The sequence below is a fragment of the Nesoenas mayeri genome, assembly GCF_963082525.1.
Source record: "Nesoenas mayeri genome assembly, chromosome: 5".
Taxonomy (NCBI): domain Eukaryota; kingdom Metazoa; phylum Chordata; class Aves; order Columbiformes; family Columbidae; genus Nesoenas; species Nesoenas mayeri.
The window spans coordinates 69077119-69099547 of NC_137548.1; the positions used below are offsets into that span (position 1 = coordinate 69077119).

General features: G+C 64.1%; 2 protein-coding genes across 2 annotated transcripts; one reads left to right on the forward strand and one right to left on the reverse strand.

Moving 5' to 3' along the window:
* Positions 1-12194: 12194 nt before the first annotated feature.
* LRRC55 (leucine rich repeat containing 55) lies at positions 12195-13127 on the forward strand (the record flags this gene model as incomplete). The annotated part of the gene is made up of 1 exon (XM_080345341.1): positions 12195-13127. The coding sequence occupies exon 1, from the start codon at positions 12210-12212 to the stop codon at positions 13125-13127; it is 918 nt and encodes a 305-aa protein (XP_080201467.1). The 5' UTR covers positions 12195-12209.
* Positions 13128-19121: 5994 nt separating this feature from the next.
* Positions 19122-20234, reverse strand: APLNR (apelin receptor; the record flags this gene model as incomplete). The annotated part of the gene is made up of 1 exon (XM_080345712.1): positions 19122-20234. The coding sequence occupies one exon, from the start codon at positions 20232-20234 to the stop codon at positions 19122-19124; it is 1113 nt and encodes a 370-aa protein (XP_080201838.1).
* Between the last annotated feature and the right edge of the window lie 2195 nt (positions 20235-22429).

The window sequence follows — 22429 nt, forward strand, 5'->3', positions numbered from 1 at the left end:
GGTTTTGTAACAGGCTGCTGGGTGGTGGTGTCACCCGGGGCTGGCTGGTGTTTCAAAGCTCGCGCTGCGGAGGCACAGCCCTTTCCAGAAGCTTGATTGGGGCACGGTGGGGTTGATCACAGTGGGGTGTCTGTGCGGCTGCCACATGAGCCGCGTCCGAGGTTCCTGGCTGTGACCAACCTCCGAACGCCTCGGGGTGCTGCGGTCAGTCAGCTGTGGGCTGACCTGAGAGGTAAAACTCGGCCTAAGGCTCACAGAGCTTCTGCTTTACCTGCTGTGGGCCCGTTCTGCAGAAGGGGCAGATCTCGTCAGGGTGGTGTTCAGTCACACAGTGGAACGGCCCATCGGAAGTGTCAGCTCCCACTCTGCGTGGCCTGGCTGAGCTGGGCCTGGCTGAGCCGGGCCTGTGCCTCTGCATGGGCTTGGGTTTGTCTGCTCTGTGCCTGGGGTTCCACCTGCTGGCTCCATCGTTCAGGTGTTTCCAAAAGATGGACCCAGCTTCCAAGTAACGTCAGTTTTATCGCCTGTAATTCATTATTCAGAGTCGAAGTATTTTCAGTAGCTCTTCTTTTACAGGCCTGGAGAGGAACTGAGTCCCGCAAGTGAAAAGGTGAGTTCTAAGGGACATCCTGCAGCGCGTCTGCACACCCTGCCTTGCTGAGGGTTGCCGCTGGGCGCAGGGAAGGTGGCCGAGGCCGTCCTGTCACGTCTCCGAGGCAGGCGAAGGCGCGCAGCCGGGCAGCGCTGCTCCGCGGCGGCTGGGCTGGCTCCTGCGACCAGGCGTGTTGTGCCTCGGCGCAGCCTGCGCAGGACGGAACGTGCGGAGCAGCTCGGCGCTCCCCGGCAGCCCGCCCGCCTCTGCCGCCGGCTGGGCACGGTGGCTGCTCTCAGCCTGTCTCGCGCGGCTGGCTCCAGCCGCACCATCGGGGGCAGTTGGAGCTGAGGTGCTTTCCCAGCCGCTGGGGCTGTGGCAGCTGGATGGCAGCTGGATGGCAGCTGGATGGCAGCCGTGTTCTCCGGAGCACTGCGCTAAGGGAACGTTTCTGTGTCCTGCAGGCTCCCGGAGACATCCTCGCTGCCAGCAGAGGTGCGGAAGCTGCCAGCCCTCCTGCGGAGCGCTCGCCCCCTCCTGAGCAGCAGGCAGCGAACAGCGAAGGTAACTGCGAGTTGCTCTTGTTTTCCCTGCCTGAAGCCCCAAGGACACGCAGACCAGGGAGCGTGAGGGTTTGTTGTTGAAACAAAACCACCTCTGACCAGTCATAATGATTTTTCACGTAAACTTTTCTTCTCCTGAAGAGGTGAGATGTGCAATGAGACAAGCAGGGACATTGTGTAAGTGTGCCCAAGCCTTGAGACAAATGCTGTCCTGTCCAGCTTCGATCTGTGTAATGAGCGAGCAGGGATGCTTTGGAAGAGACTGCTCTTAGACCTGGATCTTCCACTGGTGTAACATTCTGTTAAAGTGCCTTGACGTCCCTTTCTTCTCAGTTTACGTGATGTGAGGATTTATGGGGAGAGACTTGGGCTCTTTATCAGGACCCTTTGGGACGCCTTGCATGTGGTGCTAACTGCAGGTTTCTCCACAGGAACCCCTCGAAACCCAAACAGCGAAGGCCAGAACAAGAACCGGAAACAAACTCCTTGTGCCAAGGCCCAGGAGAATCCTTCACGTGTCTGGTATGAGACTTGGGCAAGGAGGAGGAATGGGCCAGGGGTATTGGAAAAATTGGGCTTGAGCTTTTAAGTAATTTGTTTAAGCAGCTTTGGGTGTTTGTTTCCCTACCTTTCTCCCTGCTTCCCGTGTAGTTTTGAAACCTTGTTTGGCCAGGTCCTGTCTCCTGGGAGTTCCCTGTGACTCCTTGGGCCCTGTTTGGGTCCGGGACCCAGGTGTGGCTTGGGGAGCAGACGCGAGTTCACGTACCGGCCAGCAAGGGTGCTGGGGTAGCACCGTTACATGGCGCTCGGGTGTGAGCCAGCGGCTCCTGAGGGCTGCTCTGGGAGCAGTTTCAGAAGGCAACACGAGCGGGCAACTGACCTGTGGGAAGTGGGGAACAGCAGGAAACGCTGCTGGCAGGACTGGGGAGCGCTGTGATCGCCTAATGTGCCTCTTGCTCATGCCACCAGGGTGAGGAGCTGTAAGCAAGCGATGGGCGCCCTATGGAGTGGGCAGCAGGCGGGGGGTCAGACCCTTTCCCCGTCGGATGACAAGCAGATGAATTCGGAGAACCGGATGCCACCTTCTTCCTCCTCTGCTAGCAAGGTGAGTGGGCACCACGGCCCTTCCCGCCTCTCTCTGCTTCCCTACCCTGGCGGGTACTGATTTCCCTCCATCTTCTGCCCCTAGGTGGTCAGACCGCTGAAAACCTTCCTGCAGGCTGTGCAGCGCAACCAGCTGCTCACGAGCCCGGGGCCCGCGGGACACGGGGGTGTCATAAAGAGCCTCATCAAGTGCAGCACTCCCACCCGCCCCAATCTGAAGGTGTGTCAGTCTAGCCGCACGTGGGGCTGCAGGAGGGATCCGCTCGGGAGCGACAGGAGGGGCTGTTTGCTTAGGAAAGCACAAATGTGTTCCTCGTTCTGTCTGCTGGCAAGGATCAGTGCAGGTCCCTGCAGCAAACTGGCCTCGCCACCCTCCCTCAGGCTCCCCAGAAAAGGGGAGCTGGGTGGTGTTGTCTGGTGTCACCTGTGCACACACACGGCTTTTGGCCAGGGCTCCAATCCTCAGGCCATCCTCATGTGCAGAGGAGCCTCGGCTGCTCGCTCTGTAGTCAGCAGAAACATTTCATATTCCGGGGCTGCTGATCCGCAGGGAAGTGGGAAGTGTTTCTCTCTGCAGCGAGGATCTTCCCCCTGTCGTGTATAACAGCTGCTGCAGGGCTAGAGCCATGGGCAGCGTGGGACCTGCAGGGGTCCCTGCTGCGCGCTGCTGAGGAATCGCAGCTAAGAACAGGGTTGTTGTGCAGTGAAAGGGGGTTCTAGTGGCACTTCCAAACCCTTAATCATTTTTAATGTCTCTTCTCTGCAGGGAGACTTTGTTGTAAGTAAGGACACCCTCAGCTGCGGGGGCCAAACACTAACGGCTGTGCCTCCTGCCTCCCGGGCACCGCGGCCTCTGTCCGCACGAGCACACTGGGCACAGCAGCGGTGAGGTGGCAGGATCTCTGCAGGTGTGTTCTGCTGGGGCTGGGGACTGCTCAGAAACCCTTTGGCCTCTGAGCAGCACAGCTTGCACCGTGTCCCTCTCCTCGTCCCGCAGCTGCTGGTGTCGGTACCGCTGTCCTGGGCGAGGAGCGATGCTGGGGCGGGAGTGCAGGGCGCCGCTCCCTGCCGCACTGTACCCTCAGCAGCTGGAGGACTGAGGTGTCTCCATCCTGCACCCGTGACTCTTCTGCTCTTGTTAGCTGAATAAGCACTGTTCCCAAACCTGCATTGTTTCTCCCCGACTGTTCACGTCCCATCCCGGTGTGTGGGTGACTGAGTGACGGTGGCTTTGTGCAGCTGAGCCGCTGCTGCCTGTGCAAGGCAGCCGGAGGGCAGGAACAGGCCCCAGCAGCCGGCACAGTCTGAACTCATCCCCCTTCAGGAGAGGGAGCGACAGAGGCTGGAAAGCCTCAGGAAGAAGCAGGAGGCTGAGGAGCAGAGGAGAAAGAAAGTGGAGGAGGAGAAGAGGCGACGTCAGGCGGAAATGAACCAGTGAGTTGGGTCCCTTACCCCGCTCTGCCCCTGGCTGGCACAGCGTTTCCTGGGACCCCTTCCCTGCTGGGTGCCGGCTCTGTGCCTCCTGCTCGAAGGAGCGCTTAGCGGGTGGTGCTGCTGGGCACCCTGAGCGCGCGGCTGCAGGGCACCTGCAGATGGCCCAGCCTGATCCAGAGCTGAGGCCGAGCTCAGCCGAACCAAGTCCAGCCAAACCGCTGTTTTCCCCAATGCCCTTGGCAAGCCCCCGTTCCCCGCCAGCCTCGGTGCTGGCGCAGACAAAGCTCACCAGCCCCTCTCGCACACGCGGCCCAGGAAGAGGGAGGAGCGCCTGAGGAAGGCGCTGCAGGCCCGGGAGCGGGTGGAACAGATGGAAGAGGAGAAGAAAAAGCGGATGGAGCAGAAGATTCTACAGAGCGATGAGAAGGTAAGGCGGCAGGCCAAGCTTTGGGCTGCTCGGTACGGTAACGGCCTTTCTGAGCTGTGGACCACGCGGGTGCAGACAGGCCCCTGGCACAACATGTGCAGGCACAGGGCTGCTGCTGGTGACTAACCACGTGGTGGGTAAGTGCATCGGAGACACCCAAGTTCTCTGTCTGGCAAGAGGAGCCTTTTGTTCTCCATCCCCCTGCAGTGATTCCAAACGTTCCTGTTCTGACACGCAGTGTTCATGGTGCTCTGCGTTCCAGAATGTCCTCGACGTTCCTGTGAACAGGCGTGCAGGTGCACAGCTGCAGTCGGCTGACAGCGCGCTCGCAGCGAGCTGTGCACACACAGCCCTACGGGCAGCAAAGCTGCGGTGTCCTTGGGGCTCGTGCCGCAGTTCGGTCGGTGACAGTGGCACCGCGGGCAGAGCGGAGACCGGGTGTGAGATCCCCTCGTTCTGCAGAGAATCACCGGCTGGCAGCACCTGGCTGGGCTGCATTGGGGTCTCTACTCCTCTCTCCCATCACCCCGAGCGATGGTGTCTCTTCCCGTGCCTGCAGGACGGGGTGCGGGGGACTGGTGCTAAACCCGACACGCTGTCGCTTGCTGGGTCTGGGCTCTGCGCGGGCCCTGGGGTGCGCAGGCTCCAGCAGCTGCCCCGTGCTCCGCTGGACTGGCCCCAGGACACTGCACGGCCGGAGAGCAGAGCCGTGTGGCTTTCTCAGGCGCACGTCTCACAGGTGCGGGAGGAGAAGGTGGCAGAGGAGCGGAGCAAGAAGAAACTGTCCAAGAAGCAGGGGGAAGCTGATGCGTGGAAGCAGAAAGTGCTGAGGGCGGTAAGAGCAACCCCAGGTCCCTCCTGTGCGGGAGAAGGAGAGGAATAGCTGAGAAGCCGTGACCGGGGGGACGGGGAAGGGGCGCTGGGGGGTTGGGAGGGGCACTGCTGCTCCTGCTGCAGGGGGTCTGGGGCCCACGTGCAACATCTGATGTTGGGTTTGAACACGAGGTTACCTGTGGGGACAGAGGGACAGCGCCCAGCTGGTGGGCAGCACAGGAGGGTGACGGTGAGGTGCAGCAGGTGCAGGTTGTCTCAAAGCATTCACTTCACACCTTCCTGTCCTTCCCCACCCGAGCTGCGTGGTTAAAAGGCTTTTCTTTCTTCTTCAGGGGGAAGATGAATTTGAGCAACAAGAGCCGCTGCAGAACAGGAGAGAGGACAAAGGGAAAGAAAAAGGAAAGAAAGTGTTGGAGCTGAAAAATCTTGTAGAGCAGCAACAGACGGAACACATGGGGGAGAGGTCCGAGTTTGGTAGCGTCCTGGAGAGGGGCACTTGGCAGCGGGTGGGGCGGAGCGGGAGCGCCAGCGGCATCGCTGCAGCCTGGGCTGTGCCAGCGCTCCGGGTGCTGGAGCCACGGGCTGTGGGGGCGCTTGGTGGGGCAGGGCGCGTGCTCTCCTCGGTCACTAAATGACAGGGGCTTTTCCCCAGGGATCGCAGACAGCAAGGGAAAGAGAAGACCCCCCAACCGCAGCTGGTGTCTGCAGCCTTCGCTGGAAAAAACGTCAAGGTGGGGAGCTGAAGGAATCTTGAAACAAGTTCTCCTTTGGAAACAAGTGAGGCATAGGACACGCAGGCTTATTGTAAGATCAGTCTTGTTTTCCAGGTGCTGTGTTACTGTTTAAGGTTTTAATATTCTCTATGATGTTATTTAGAGTAACAAATAACAAACATGTAACTGTAAGGAGTTGGGGTTTGTGCAGGAATAACCCAACTGTGTTGCTGAAGTTGGGGTTGAGTGATCTCTTGTGAACAGGTGAGCCCTGTCGCCAGCTGGGGACAGCCACACAGTGGCAATTAGAACAGCACCTCCAAGTGACACTCACTGATACTCAAATTAATATGGAAATTAGTAAGAGGCTTATTTTTTAACTAGTCCGTTCAGTCCCTGTACCTGCAGGATGTGGTCACAACAAACCTCAGGTATCATACGGCTTCACCACGCAACGTCACTTGCGTTTGCACAACGAGCGTTACGGCGTAAGGTCAAGGCTGTTTGTCTCAAAACATCACAGTAACGTTTTCCCTCTGCTCTCTTTCTACTCTTAACATCACTTTCTTTGGCCTTCTTCATTGCTGAGAAGTCAGCCCCCCATAGGCTGCTCCTCTTAGGGATGAATTCCTCCCGTGTTTGCTCTTGCTGCTCTTACTCACCAGGTCCGTGACATTCAGCTCCTGTTAGTGCTATATAATTTTAATGAAGCTCTGAATTCTTCATATGTTGCCAGCAATTGGGCTGGAGGGAGACGCAGCAAAGCTCCTCCAGATAAGGAAGAACTTGAATATAATTGCGAGTGCCTGCAGCTCCTGCCCTCCGTTAGCTCTTCCCTGCTGAGCTGAAAGGGAGAAGAAGCTCCCGGGTAAAGTGGTTTGGGTTGAAAAGAAGTTGAAACAGTGAATTCTTTCCTCGCAGGAGGCAGAGAGCCCCAGAGAGCCGCGCCAGCTGCCGGGGCAGGAGAGGAGAGCCCAGCACCCGGAATCCATCGCTGTGGCCTCTAACGCCTGGCTCAGGGCGGTGAAGGTGAGCGTGGGCTCTGGGCTGAGCAAGGCCAGGAGGTGCTTTATCCCTGAGTCTCAGGTTTGGGTTTTTTCTGCACAAGACGACACGGGGGACTGAGGATTTTTTTTTATTGCAAGGGACCCAGAAAATGTGTCTGCAGATAGTCTGGCTGTTCTGCTCGGGTGAACATAAATTAAGAATGACTTAAGTCTTGCATCTCAACAGGAGAAAGATGGTCTGCGGGAGCCCCAGCAGCAGCCGGCAGAGGAGAACACCAAGCCGGCAGAGGCACTGGCTGCCGCCTCTGGCACATGGCTCAGCAAAACTGTGAAGGTGAGTCGCGGGTCCGGCAGAGCCCGCAGGCGATCAGTGTGGTGTCTGATCAGCTGCTGTGGTTTGGAGCCAGCCCGCAGGTTCACTGTCCAGCAGCCGCGCAGCAGGACGCGCAGCCCTGGGGCTCAGCGGGGTCTGTGCTGGGGGGGGCGGGGGGTCGGGTCTGTGCCGGGGGTCTGGCTGTGCGGTGCTTGGGCAGAGCTCAGCACCAGGCACCCGGAGGCCAAGCAGGAGCTGTCCCTTGGAACGACGCTGGGTGGCCGCAGGATGGCAGCGCGTCACGGGTGTCGCTGCCCAGGAGCAGCCCCCGTTCCCCCCTGCGCTGAGTCTCAAACTCCTGTTTGAATTGGAGCCGCTCAGGCCTGGGAGCTGGAGGGGTGGAGGAAAAGCTGCTCAGAGTCAGAGCTGAGCCAGGTTCTGCCAGTGAGCTCCTCTCGTGTGGCTCAGCGACTGCTTCCTGCTGGGCGTCGGTGCTGTGACGCGTCAGCGCTGGAGAGTCGAAACATCTGCCGTGAAACCTGAAAGGGTTTGAGTGTGGAGCCATTTGCACTACAGCAGAGTATTTAGACATCACGGTCTGTTCTTCCTAGGGCATTGCTACAAAACACAGGAGGGTTTAAAGGTCCAAAGGAGTTATCCAGTCACTGGGACCAGTGGCAGGTTGTGTGTGTGGATTTCTGCCTGCTCTGTCCTATCTGATCAGTGCTGTGTTGCAGAAATCCAGCTCCACGTCCCAGCTGCAGCCCCTCAAGGCCATGCAGGGATCCAGAGCCCTGACAGCCAACAAAAACAACTATGGGATGGATCTGAGAAGCGATGACTCCACCGATGACGAGAATGAGCCTCGGAAGCCTGTCCCTGCCTGGGCTGTTGGTAGGTGCCAAGTTGGGTTCAGCTTCCCCAGGAAGCTGGAGCTTTCCAGGCGCCCTTGGTGCAGGCTCAGCTTGCCGAAGCTCAGCCCAGCAGCGTGAGGCTGCAGCGCTGCTGGCAGCCGCTGGCGACCAGAGCCACTTTCTGCCGGTGCTGCTGTGTCGAGGTTGAACGCGGGCGCGTTCGGAGCGGCGGGGGCTCGCTGGCGCTGCGCCTCGCGTCCCGGGGGGACCATGCTGGGGCGTGGGACACGGCGGTGTGCGGGGAGCTCACAGCAGCGCTGCGGGCAGCGGGAGCCGGCTGTGGGGCTCGCAGCCAGCGTCAGCGCTGTGTCACCCGCAGGCAGGTGCCCGTGTCCGGGGTGGGCTGAGGAGCAGCTGTCCTGCAGGCTCTCGGGGTAGGGCACCTTAAGCACCGAAAACTTACTTATGGCGTGTCCGCTTCTGTGCTGTGGTTGTTTCTGTAGGGGCTCAGCTTCAACAAGCCGTGTCGCACCAATACCATCACCCCGTGAATCTCCAGCGGCTCTTTGGGCTCGTTACGAGCCCCAAGCTGGAGAGCATCTTTGGCAAGAGGAAGCCTCGGTACTTCAAGCGCACGAGCTCGGCGGTTTGGCATTCCCCGCCTGTGCCCAAGTGCACCCGTTGCCCATGTTGCAACTTCATAAAGTGAGAACGCAAGGAAATGTGTTTTATATAATACTGTGTATCAGGCTTTTCTTAGCATACAGCAGCTTTGTGATTTTAAGCATTTATTTAAAAATAAATATGTTTAATAAAGCTCTCTCAGTGTTGGTCTCTCCTCTCCCCCGCGGCGCTGCGATGGTGCTTCTCCAGGGCTGGGGGGAGGTCGGCTGTGGTTCCTGCAGGCGCCAAGGCCCACGGCTGACGGGACGATGTTGCTCCATGGTGTGTTCTCTGTCTGCTTGATGAAATGCTGTAATTAACCTGAGGGGGGATGTTTTTCATAACCAATTCTGTACGATAGTTGGGTTTAACAGCGCTGCTACCTGCAGGTAGTTTCCCTTCAAGAATTCTTGTCACCTCTTGTTACTCTGAGCAGAACCATTTTCCTGCAGTTACAAAGGTCTGGACAGTTTAAGCAAGACCTAAATGTTGCTGTTCTTTCCTTTCGTAATGGAAGAATGAAGCCCAGGCCCGGTTCTCGGTCCGGGCTTTCGGGGGGTTTTAGCGCACAGCCTGGCTCGGGTGGGAGGCAGATTTGCCTGGCGGTTGTGGCTCAGGAGCGGGGAGCAGTGAACTGATTTCCTCCCTGCTGGTGGGTGGTGACAAAAGCCCCTCACTCGCATTGTCCATCTCTGGTGTTGAGTCATCTCAGGACACCATTCTGCCGGCCAGTCTTTGCACAGTGTCCAGGATGTCCTCCGAGCAGCTATAAAACTGTTATAAATCAGTTTAAAATGTGACCGGAGTTTGATGAGCTTCTCATCCTTGCAGCATCTTGTATATTTCTTTGGTCGACTTGTTCTCAACGCCTAAGTAAAACTGCACAGTTATCTCAACTCTCAGCAGCTGCTCTGCACTTAGGATGGGAGCAGACACAATTAGACAAAACCATCTACAGGTGGAGGCGTTTACAGCACACACAGCCCAGGTGTTACCAATTTGCCTGGCCAGGGGTGTGAGAGGCCAGGCTGGGGGTCAGGGGTGGCGTGGGGACATGGACCATCTGTCCTGCTGTGAACACAGGCCGTGTGTCCTGCTGCTATCCCAGGCTGCACTCAGAGCTGTGCTGTGCTGTGCCAGGGAGCGCCTGGTTGTGACCAGCAGCTCCGACCATTCCTCTGAAGAAGAGACGTGACCTCTCGATCTCTCCTCTCCCTCTCCCTTTCCTCTCCTCTCCTCGTCTCTCTTCTGTCTCTCCTCTCCTTTCCTGCCTCTCCCTCTCCCTCTCCTCTCCTCTCCTCTCCTCTCCTCTCCCTCTCCTCTCCTCTCCTCTCCTCTCCTCTCCTCTCCTCTCGCTCTCCAACCACGTGCAGATTAAACAAAGCAGCTATCGGGTTCTGCCCTGAGACTGATAAAGCCCTGAGCCCAAGGCAGGTTTATGGGGCGGGGGGAGCCCGGCTGGGGGCTGCGGGGGGGCTGCCTTGCCGCAAACACCTCCCCAAAAAGGGGAGGGGGGAGAAGGATTGAAAAGCGTGTCTGGAAGGAAGCTCAGAGCAATCCTCCAAGAGGCGGCCCCTCCTGCCCTGCGTGTGTCCCAGCAATGCTGCTCGATGGGCCGGGGGGCCCCGCAGAGCGGGTGGCAGCTCCCGCTGCACGTCCGTGTCGCCGTGGCTGTGACCAGGGGGCTGGCGACGGGCCGCAGCCCAGCCCCGCTGTGCCGCTTGGCCCCCGTTGCAAACAACCCCCGGTCGGGGAAATTTGCACATTTATTTGGTGCCACCGTGCCCGAAAGGCGGGGGGGCTGGAACACACCCGCTGATAGCTGCTGGGAAGCATCCGCAGCCAGGCCCGGGCTTATCTGTAATTACGCGTCTGTCTGAGCTCAGCCGGCTCCGCACGGCGGGGAGCTCGGCTCCCGGAGCCCCGGGGAGCAGCGCAATTAATCCCCAGCAGCAGCTGCGCCAATTAATGCCCGCCCGGGAGAGGAGCAGCGGCGTCCCCCGGGACGGCGGAGCAAACAGCCCCGGGCCGCCCAGAGACCGCGGTTTCAGCTGGGAAAAGGAGCAACTCCCTGGAAACGGCAGGAGGAAAAGCAAGGAAACCCCCCACCCCCGGTGTGGGCAGCTGGGTTTGCAAGTGCCTCCTCTCCAAAGATTCCGTAGCTGCGATGTTGCTGTGTTTCCAGAGCAAAACACGGGCATCCTTCTGAGCCAAAAGGGCCATTTTCATGGTAAAAAGCCCGCTGTGGGGAGGAGGGCAGCTCCTAAACCTGCTTCATCCTCTCCTCATCCAAAAGGAGAAGAGAAAGATCATTTTTCAGCTTGCACGGAGCAAAACAGTGTCAACCTGGGGCGTTTCCAGCTCTGTGAGCAGGGAAGAGGAAAACAGCGCACGTCTTGGCCGCGTCAGGCCGCGGGGCTCCTGCCGCTCAGGCGGGCTGTGCGGTGGCACCGCAGCTGTCCCCGCCGCCACCGCCGCCGCCCCGGGCGGCGGGTCCCTGTGGCCGGGGTGCGCTGGGGTGACAGCAGCCGGGAGCGTCACCACCGCTTTGTGCCGGGCTGCTGCATCTTTCCCCTCTGCCCATACGTGATTTGCTTCTGTTTTCAGAGGCCGGGAAAGCCTGATTCACCCCGTCCCGCGGGGGGTGCTCCCGGGAGAGCTGGGGCCGGCGGGGGGACCCCCTCCTCCCGCTCCAGCCCCCCCATACCTCGGCCACCTGGGTGCGGGTCCCCCCACCCTGGCCGGGGTGTCCCCGGGCGGGGGCATCTCCGCCCGCCGCCATCTCCAGCGCATCCCGCTCTCCTGTTGCTCAGAGATGTGGAGGCAGTTGCTAAGAGACACCGACACGTCAGTATCTGGCCCTAAGGAAAAAAGAGAGAGAAAAGAAGAGCCAGAGAAAGAGAGAGACAAGGGAGGCCGGGGAGGAGGAGGGGAGGGAGGAGGTGGGGAAAGACCCGCTCATCGCCAGGCTCGGCAGCACCGCGGCCGCTCGCCCAGCGCGGGGGTCCCGGGCGAGCCGACCCCCCGTCCCGCCGTGAGTCCGGGAGCGGCCCCGGCGGGGAGGGAGGGGGCGGCGGGGGCGGCGTGAGCCCGGGCTGGGCGCCGGGGAGGGATGCGCCGGGGCGGGAGGAGGGAGCGGAGCGGCGGCGGGGGCAGCGGGCCGGGGGGATGCCGGGCGGGGTGCGGGGGGGCCGGGAGGGGGTGTCCCCGCACGGGGGTGGGGAGCGGCACTCCCGGCGCTGGCCACGGCCGGCCGGGCCGCGCGGGCCAAGGTCAGCGTGGCTGGGCGCTCCTTTTTGGCTGAAATCGCCGGGGGCGGGGGCGGCCCCGGCCTGGGGGGCACGGGGGTGCGGGTGCCCCGCACGGCCACCGCGGGCTGCACAGGCCGTGCCCCCCCGCAGGGCGGGTGGCTAGCGTGGCTAGCGTGGCTCTCCCGCCCCTCTTCCTCGCAGGCAGCTGAGAACGGCCCGACGCCGCAGCCGCGGGGCTCGCCGAGCGCCGCGCCCCCGGGGGATGTAGCGCGGCCCCGAATGCCGCCGGGACGCCGGGAGCATCGCAGTGACAGCTCGGAGCGCGGCCGCGCTCCCCGCCGCTGCGGCGGCCCCCGGCGTGCGCGGGCAGCGGCCCTTTCCCGCGGCGGGATGGCCCCCGCCGCCCCGTGAGGGCCCGGAACCGCCCCGGGCGGGGGCTCCCCGCCGCCCCGCCATGCTGCTGCGCCCCTGGCTGCTGGCGGCGGCGGCGGCGGTGGCGGCGGGCGGCGGGGCGGGCTGCCCGGTGCTGTGCTCGTGCCGCGGGCAGGCGGTGGACTGCAGCGGGCAGCGCCTCTTCTCCGTGCCCCCCGAGCTGCCACTGGACACCGGCAACCTCAGCCTGGCGCACAACCGCATCGCCAGCATCCCGCCCGGCTACCTGGCCTGCTACGGGCAGCTGCGCGCCCTGGACCTGCGCAACAACTCGCTGGCGGCGCTGCCGGCCGGGCTGTTCCTGGGCGCGCCGCGCCTGGCGCACCTGGACCTGAGCTACAACAACTTCAGCCTGGTGCCCGCAGACATGTTCCGCGAGGCGCGGGGGCTGCAGCGCCTGGACCTCAGCCACAACCCCGGGCTGCGGCGGGTGCACCCGCAGGCGTTCCGCGGGCTGGCGCAGCTGCGGGAGCTGGACCTCAGCTACGGGGGGCTGGCGGCCCTCAGCCTGGACGCGCTGGAGGGGCTGCCGGGGCTGGTGGGGCTGCGCCTGGGGGGCAACCCCTGGGTGTGCGGCTGCGCCATGGAGCCCTTCCTCAAGTGGCTGCGGGGACGCATCCAGCGCTGCGCCTCAGGTGGGTGCCGCCTGTCCCCGAGCCCCCCGCCCTGCGCCCCTCGGGGCCCTGACACCCCCCTCCCATCAGATTCGCAGCTGGCCGAGTGCCGGGCCCCCCCCGAGGTGGCGGGAGCCCCCCTGCTGTCCCTGACGGAGGAGAGCTTCCAGGCCTGCCACCTCACCCTGACGCTGGACGACTATCTCTTCATCGCCTTCGTCGGCTTCGTCGTCTCCATCGCCTCGGTGGCCACCAACTTCCTGCTGGGCATCACCGCCAACTGCTGCCACCGCTGGAGCAAGGCCAGCGAGGACGAGGACGTTTAGGTACCGCCACCGCCAACGTCCCCCCGACCCGGACACCCCAGCTGGGATGCCTGACTGTGCCTTGTCCTCGTCCCCTCCCGCTGTCCCCCGTGCCGGGGTGGCCCTCGAGACACTGGCCCGGCTGTGGCAGGGGAGACTGGGGGATGGATTCTCTTCCTTTTGCCCCAAAACAAGGAGTGTTTGTCCCAGCGAGCACCCTCCAGGATTGTCCCCCCCAGCACCATGAGCTCGGACCCCCCCATTCCCACTACCCAGGGCCGGTGGAGGCAGCAGCACAGGGTTCTGTGGGGGTCCCATGGGGGTCCCACGGGGGCTGCAGCTGCGGAGCAGCCCCCTGCTTGCCAGAGAGACCCCCAAGGGCAGCGTGTGCCTTGGGGGACGCCAGCCACCCTCCCAGGGGAAAACCACGGAAATCCTCACGTTCAGCCCAAAAGCAGCACCGGTGGAGGCCCTCGAATCCTGCCCACACTCTTCAGCCTCCCCAAAAAGCTGGGGGGCCAAGCCCAGGACCCGGTGCGGACACCCAGCTCGGCACCACCGCCCCCATGAGAAGGACCTGGGGACACCTGCGCCTTGCCGGTGACACCGGGGCAGCACCGGGGCCACCGTGCCTGGTGGTGGCCAAGCTGCCGGCACCGCCCGGCCGCGTCTCGGTCCCCGCCTTCCCTCCCAAAGCCTCGTGCAGGTTTGGGACCAACCCGGGCCTGCGCGGCTGCGGGACATCCCTGCTTGCTGCTGTGGGCAGGCTGGGAGGCGGAAAGAGCACCAAAAAAAGAGAGAAAAGAAAACAAAAAGAGCGAAGGACCCGTCTGTGCGGCCGCGTCCTCGTGGTGTCCGTGCCGGCTTCGGGGCCGGCTGTGCTGGCCGTGGCCGCGGCAGCGGCGCGGGGCTGGGCGCTCGGTGCCTGCCGGGAGTGGGGTGTGTGTGTGCGTGTGGGTGTGGGCGTGGGTGCAGGTTTCAACCACAGAAAATGGTCAGCTCGTCCCCGCGCCCACGGGAGGGCAGCGGCCCCCGCGCTGCGGCAGGAACGGGCACGTGGGCTCTTCTTTCTTTAGTTTCCTTTATTTTTTCCTTTTGGTAAGTCTGGACACCCCTCTGCACACAGAGGACGCCCCGTGTCCCCGCACTGCAGCTCCTGGTCCTGGGCACCGCGGGAAGAGCCGACTCGCCTCCCGCCAGACCCGCTGTCTGTGTTTCCGAGGCAGGACGGGCCTGGCACTGCGCTGCCCGCGGGGACAGGGACCCCTGGGTGTGACCCTGGCACTGCGCTGCCCACGGGGACAGGGACCCCTGGGTGTGACCCTGGCACTGCGCTGCCCACGGGGACAGGGACCCCTGGGTGTGACCCTGGCACTGCGCTGCCCGCGGGGACAGGGACCCCGAGGTGTGACCCTGGCGCTGCGCTGCCCACAGGGACAGGGACCCCTGGGTGTGACCCTGGCGCTGCGCTGCCCGCGGGGACAGGGACCCCGAGGTGTGACCCTGGCGCTGCGCTGCCCATGGGGACAGGGACCCTGGGGTGTGACCCTGACGCTGCGCTGCCCACAGGGACAGGGACCCTGGGGTGTGACCCTGGCGCTGCGCTGCCCACAGGGACAGGGACCCTGGGGTGTGACCCTGGCGCTGCGCTGCCCACAGGGACAGGGACCCCGAGGTGTGACCCTGGCGCTGCGCTGCCCACAGGGACAGGGACCCCGAGGTGTGACCCTGGCGCTGCGCTGCCCACGGGGACAGGGACCCTGGGGTGTGACCCTGACGCTGCACTGCCCACAGGGACAGGGACCCTGGGGTGTGACCCTGGCGCTGCGCTGCCCACAGGGACAGGGACCCTGGGGTGTGACCCTGGCGCTGCACTGCCCACAGGGACAGGGACCCCTGGGTGTGACCCTGGCGCTGCGCTGCCCGCGGGGACAGGGACCCCGAGGTGTGACCCTGGCGCTGCGCTGCCCACAGGGACAGGGACCCCGAGGTGTGACCCTGGCGCTGCGCTGCCCACGGGGACAGGGACCCTGGGGTGTGACCCTGGCGCTGCGCTGCCCGCGGGGACAGGGACCCCGAGGTGTGACCCTGGCGCTGCGCTGCCCGCGGGGACAGGGACCCCGAGGTGTGACCCTGGCGCTGCGCTGCCCACAGGGACAGGGACCCTGGGGTGTGACCCTGGCGCTGCACTGCCCACAGGGACAGGGACCCTGGGGTGTGACCCTGGCGCTGCACTGCCCACAGGGACAGGGACCCTGGGGTGTGACCCTGGCGCTGCACTGCCCACAGGGACAGGGACCCCTGGGTGTGACCCTGGCGCTGCGCTGCCCGCGGGGACAGGGACCCCGAGGTGTGACCCTGGCGCTGCACTGCCCGCGGGGACAGGGACCCCTGGGTGTGACCCTGGCGCTGCCCACAGGGACAGGGACCCCGGGGTGTGACCCTGGCACTGCGCTGCCCACAGGGACAGGGACCCCTGGGTGCTGATTCTGCCAGCCGCCCTGGCACAGGGAGACATGGGGTGCAGGACACAGGGTGCCGGTCCCCCAGGGGTGTCCCTGCAGCACGGCTCCCTGCACCCCGCTGTGCCCCTGGCTGTGCCGGCCCTCTGCCTCACCCGCAGCCTTTGGCTTCTTTTTCTTTTTCACTTTTTCCTTGTTTCTTTTATTGTTTTTCTAACTCTTTATCCCACTTCCTTTCCTTTCCTTTCCTTTCCTTTCCTTTCCTTTCCTTTCCTTTCCTTTCCTTTCCTTTCCTTTCCTTTCCTTTCCTTTCCTTTCCTTTCCTTTCCTTTCTCTTTCCTTTCCTCTGCACCCAACATGGGTGGTTGAACAGCTGAGTGTGTGCAGAGCACATTTTATAGCCGTGGACATCTGTAAAACAGTGAGCGCTTTCTCAGAGCTGAACCTCAACAACAAGGAGCGTCAGGCAGCCCGGCTCAGGGCCAGGGACACTCGTGCATGGTGGGGACACTCGTGCTGGGCGGGGACACACGTGTGCAGTGGGGATACATGTGCCAGCGGGACACGCGTGTGCGGCCGGGGCCCCGCGCTGCCCCGCACCCGCCGAAGGCATCAGCCGTGTTTTCCTCCCGGCTCTTCCTGTTGTTCCTCCGGCAGCATCTCCAGTCCCAGCTGCCGGCAGCCGGGTCACCTCCGTGTCACCTCGCTCCCCGGGACCCCTCCTGGCCCCGGCCGTGGGGCAGGGGGACGTGGGGACTGTCCCGACTCTCCGGAGCCGGGGGATCGGGCGGCAGCTGGGCTGTGTCACTTCACCGTCCCAATGTCCACCCACTCGTCCCTCCCGCCGTCCTCCCACCCGGAGCCTTTTCTTCTTCCAAAGAGGGAGAATCAGCCCCGAGGGTTGTCAGGGACCAGGGCTTGGTGTGGTGGGGACACATTGGGACAGGGAGCCCCAAAATGCCCCCCAGGCACCTTCTCTCTCACCCCATGGTTACGTTCTCAGCTATTTCTGAGACACCAGGTCTCTCCAAAGCTCCTCTGTGCAGCTTCGACGCCGCGGCTTCGGCACCGCCACGTTATCTCGGCACAAATCTGAGCCAGACCTCTCAGCACAGCACGGGGGTGCGGGTCCCCACTCTATCCCCCCAGCACAGCACGGGGGTGTGGGTCCCCCCTCTCTCCCTCCCAGCACAGTTCGGGGGTGCGGGTCCCCACTCTGTCCCCCCAGCACAGCATGGGGGTGCGGGTCCCCTCTCTCACCCCCCTAGCACAGTTCAGGGGTGCGGGTCCCCCCCTCTCTCCCCCCCAGCACAGTTCGGGGGTGCGGGTCCCCACTCTGTCCCCCCAGCACAGCACGGGGGTGCGGGTCCCCCCATTTGCTTTGGGGTGGGATGTGTGAAGGCAGCGCAGAGCCGGGTGTAAACCAGGAGGTCACTTCAAAGGGGACACCTGGGGACATCACCTGGCTTAGCACAACACCAAATCATTTCGGCACCCCCGGGGCGGGATGGGGCGTTGAACCTCCTGCTTGGCCATTTGGCAACTTGAAAAAGCAGCTTGGGGCTGGGGGAGCTGGCTCCTATCGCCGTCCCCGTCCCCGTCCCCTCCCCGTCCCGTCCCCACCAGCCGTGTCTCCCCGTCAGGGCCCAGGGACACTTGTAGCTGCACTCAAAGGTCCCTACACACAACAACCCCCTTTTTCCAGCGCCTCGTTCCCCTGGCACAGGATCTGGGGACGACTGGCTGGGCTCCGCGGACCCCAGCGGAGCTCAGACCCGCAGTGGGGGGCACGTCGCTTTTTTGGGATCAAGGGTCCTGAGCTCCCCAGCTCCCCAGCTGCCCGGCCCTCCCAGGCTTTCCGAGGATGCTCCCGGTCTCGCAGGGTCCCCATCCCCCCGTCCCCAGCTGTCCCCCCTCTATCTTCGCTCCTCATCTGCGCTGCGGCAGGAAGGCAACACCTTCCTTATCTCCTTCCGACGGGTGGTCCGGGCCCCGCTGCCCCCGCCGCCCCCCGGCCCTGACGTCCCTGCGTGTCCCCCAGAGACTCCGCAGCCAAACATTTCCCTCCTGGAAGGGAAAGGGAAATCTCCAAGAGGCGGACAGAAAGCCGGCGGCTCGTCCGCGCTGGCAGGGAGCCCTGCAGCCATTTCCGCGCCCGGACACCCACCGGGAGGAAGCTGCCCTCCCCAGCTGTCCCCGAAAACGGGGTCCCCGCCACCCCCTTTAACGCCGGGGTATTTGGGGTGGAGGGGGGGATAAAGGGAATAAAGGATGGAGAGATGGACGGCTAGATGGGTAGAGGGAGATGTGGACTGATGGATGGACAGGCAGACTGACAGACGGACAGACAGATGTGGTGTCAGGGGGTGTCTCCAGGGCAGCTGAGCCTGGAAGGCACCTTGGATACAAGCGTTTGTCCATCAGATTGCCCTGTGGGCCACGGCCCCGCGTGCAGCCGTTCCACCCCCGACCCCCGGCTCCTACACCAAACCAGCACTACGGGGAGCCCCCAAAACCCCAGCTGGGGTGACAAGAGCCCTTCTGCCGGGGGGTCGTCCAACCACAGCCCCCGGCCCCCCCCTCAACTGACGTGGTGAAGACAAAGGACCACGCGGGGAGGGACGGCGCTGGCCAGGCTGGCTCCCAAAACCCGGCGGTGGCAACCGGGAGGGTGAGGCGGCCCCCCCGACGGGAAGCGCCCGAGGAACCCGGTAATGGTCCCGCATCCTTTCCAAGCGGGAACAAAGGCCGAGGAGACAGGATAGTTCATCACCAGTAAATGAAGGATGTAAATAACTAATAGGGGCAAGATTTATTTAGAGCGGAGCGTCAGGAAGCCGCGGGGCCGGGAGGAAAGCGGCAGAGGAGCCGTTTGGTGGCTCATCAAGATCCCGGCTCAGCGTGGGCCGCTGTGCTGCGGCACCCAGAACCCGCCCGTCGCAGCGCACACGGTGCCCGGCCCCCGTCTGGGTGCTCAGCAGCACGGGCGCTGGGCTGTCACGCTGCGGGGGGGCGCCCAGGGCGGCCCGGGCCCCAGATAAGGAGGAGAAAAGCCCAAAAATGGGATTTGGTGGGACAGGCTGCCTGATGCAATCAGGGCTGGGGGGCTGGGGCAGGCGGGACGCCCGGGGGGGCCTTGTGGTGTTAAACATCCACGTCCAGGCGTCTCCACGCTGGATGCGCTGGGGTGGGAGCTCCTGTTTCCCAGGTCTGTGCGGGGACAGAGGCCGCAGGGCTGGGGGTGCCCAGGAGGGGACACAGGGACACCCCATCATGCACACCCCCACCCCTGCTCACACCCCCCTGAAGCCAGCGTTCCCCCCACTCCGTGTGCCCACAACCCTTCCCGTCTCCTCACACAGAGCTGCACACTCCTCTTTTAACCAAAATTCCTTTATTTGTCACAAAATACAAAGCCCTGCGGATGCCAGGGGAGCCGCCCCTGCCTCAGTTTCCCCTCCCCGCGAGCAGGGGTCCCAAAGCAAGCCAGGCTCTGGGGCGCGGAGGAGGCGGTGGTCCCCCGAGGAGACCAGCTCGGGGGGCCCGGGCGGGGTCAGGCGCGGAACAGCGTCTCCTGCGTGGCGGGGTCCAGCTTGCCCCCCGGCAGCGGCGCCCCCTTGCCGCCGGGGGGGTGGCTGTGCCCCGAGGAGTAGCTGGCCGAGCGCTCGGAGGGCGCGCCGGGCGCGCGGCAGCACAGCAGCGTGGCGCAGGCGCGGCGGAACCGCGGGTCGAAGAAGGCGTAGAGGAAGGGGTTGAGGCAGCTGTTGACGTAGGCGATGGCCGTGCAGTAGGGGTGCAGGTTGTTGAGGAAGGTGTGGAGGCCGCAGGACCAGGGCAGCACGTCCAGGTCCATCAGGACATAGAGGGTCTTGACCAGGTGGAAGGGCAGCCAGCAGCCCCCGAAGGCGGCCACCAGCACCGTGATGATGGTCAGGAGCCGCTTGCGCTTGCGGGGCCCCTCGGGCCGCTCCCGGCGGAAGTGGGTGGCCACGGTGCGGGCGATGAAGAAGTAGCAGGTTAGCATGACGGCGAACGGGGCCACGAAGCCCAGGGCGGTGGACGAGAGCCCCAGCCCCACCTCCCAGGCGGCCTCGGTCCCCGGCGCCGCCAGGCCCCCGTAGTCCATGTAGCAGGTGATCTTGGTGTCCCCCCCCAGCGCGGCCGCCCACCGCAGCACCAGGGCCGGCAGCGCCAGCAGAGCCGCCAGCACCCACAGGGCCACCGTGGCCACCAGCCCGCTGACCCGCGAGCGCAGCTTGGCCGTGGCCAGCGGCCGCACGATGGCCAGGTAGCGGTCGAAGCTCAGCCCCGTCAGGCAGAAGACGCTGGCGTACATGTTGACGAAGACCAGGTAGCTGCTGACCTTGCAGGCGGCCGTGCCGAAGGGCCAGTGGTAGCCCAGCCAGGCGTAGGCGGCCCACAGCGGCAGGGTGGCCACGAAGGTGAGGTCGGCGGCGGCCAGGTTGGCGATGAAGGTGTCGGCCGAGCGCCGGCGGTCCCGGCCGCCCTTGAAGATGGTCCAGAGGACCAGCCCGTTGCCCGCCGTGCCCAGCAGGAACACCAGCAGGTAGAGGGCGGGCAGCAGCGCCAGCGACGAGCCCCACTCCGCGTACTCGCACTCCGTCTCGTTGTCCCCGTAGGCATAGGCGTCCGTCACCTCCTCCATGGCGCTGGGCTCAGCTCAGCTCATCCCGGGCTCACCGAGCTCCTCCGGCCCTCTGAGCCCAGCCCCGCGAATCCCACCGGTTACCTCCCCTTCCTCCTCCTCCCCGTCCTCCTCCGCCCTCCTCCTGGACGGGGCGGGAGGGTGGACGGGAGGGCCCCGTGGGAAATTTCACAGCTCCCCCCTCACCCTCCATCTGGCTCCTTCCTGGGGGGTTTGCCGAGCTCTCACCCAAGTGTCAAAGCGTCAGCCCGCGAGATAACCCCCCGCGCAGGGCGCTGCCCCGGGGACCGCGCTCAGCCCCAGCACCGGCTCGCTGCCGCGCTCGGGGAGCAGCCCCGGCGGTTGGGGGTCTCACCTCGGGGTGCTGCATCCGGCATTCGCACCGGGGTGTCATGCTTTGGGCTGTTCGCGTTTGGCGGGCTGCGCGGGACGGTCTGCCGGGGCTGTTGGCGGGGGTGCCGCATTTGGCGTTCTACATGTGGGACTCTGCGTTCGCTGTTTGGGATGTCCCACTTGGCCTTTCCCGATTTGCTTCCAGGGTTCTGCATTTCACGAGCAGCCGCGGCACCGGGGGGTCCCGGACTGCTGGGGCCGTTTCGAGTGTGCTCAGCTGGGGACACCTCTATGCATTGACCGAAAGTCTGGGGAGCGGGCGCCCCAGGGCTCCCCAGCTCACGAAAAGACCATCTCAAGGCACCGGCTGCGGAGGGAGCGGCCGGAGCCCTCGCTGCGCCCTGCGCAGGCTGCGCCATCCACGGAGCAGCTGGACGCTGCAACGGCTCCGGCTGAGCCGGGAGAGGATGAAAATCACTCCCACCCCCAGAATAACCCTGGGAGGCAGCAGGAAGCGGGCAGCTCCCAGCACAGCGGGGCACGGACGGGCAGGACCGAGCTCTCGCCGTTACAGCACCGGAGGAGCCAAGAGGGACTTTGCAAAACGCCTGAAAAGCCCCGAGTCCCCGGGAGGGGAAGCGCGGGGGGAGGCGCAGCGGAGGGGCCTTTGGCTGCCGGAACAGGTAAACGCGAGAGGAACGGGTGGCCAAACGGCGTGGCCGGAACCCGCGGGATGGAGATGGGGGACGCGGCCGCCACGAGAGCAAAACCCCCCAGCGAACCCCCCACGGGCGCAGCAGGTCCCTTCAACCGGCAAAGCGCCGTGAGGAAGGGGGTGGTGGGCCATTCGGTGGCTGAAACGGGGGGAGCTCGACAGGGTCTCCAAGATTAGAGCAGACGAAGGGAGAGGGGCTGGGCTGTGAGCTGGGGCAGCGGAGCTGGGCGGGCACCGTGGCCACCAAACCTGCTGCCAAAAGGGACCCAGAGCCGTGGCCTGGGAGGATGAACCTGGCTAGAGACAAGGGACATTGCAATGCCCCGGGACAGCCCCTGGGCCGGCACACGGCGCCCAGGCTGCGGGGCCGAGGCCAGCCCGGCTTCGAGAGTCTGATGAAGAGCTGCTTAGAACCGACACAAACGTGAGGGCTGCTGATTTCAGTTACCATGCAAAGTTGTTTAAAGAAGGGACAGACCCCCACACAGACCCAGCCTAAGACGTGACTTAACCGTGTTAGCTAAGAAATGAACAGAACAGCGAAATAAAGGGAATGCTAATGAGCCCCTCGGCGTCGCCGGAGCGGCTGCACAGGAGCTGTTCCCTCGCTATTAATAGCGCCCGTGTTATTTCTGTCTGCCGTGGGCAGCACAGGTAACCTCCGCCAGCCCCGCGCCATGACGCCAAACAGCCCCGGCACTGCCCAGCCACCCGTGTCCCCACAGCAGGGACAGCTCGGCTCCCGCACAGTCCCCACTGTCCCCCGGGGTCCCGCTGTGGCCCCCGGCTCCCCGCTGGTGAAGGCCCCGCAGGCGGTGGGAGGGGGCATTATCCACGGGGGGCTGATAACCAACACCTTACCCACACCACCGGGGTGGGACGGGCAGCGTTTGGCTGTGCCACGGGCTGGGATTTGGTGGCTTTCTGGGGTGGCTGGAGTCACCCACGTCCTCCTCCTCGGCCATGTCTCGCCGAGTCCCTCCCAGGTCTCCCCCAGCCCAGCTGTGGGGACACGGCTGTCCCCCCCACGGCCCAGCCTGCAGTTGTGTCGCGGCTACAGTCATCGCTGGGGGGCCCAGGGCACCCCCCGCTTTGGGAGGAGAGTGGGGCTCCGCGCCCTGTGCTCTGGGGACAGCTGGGACCTGCC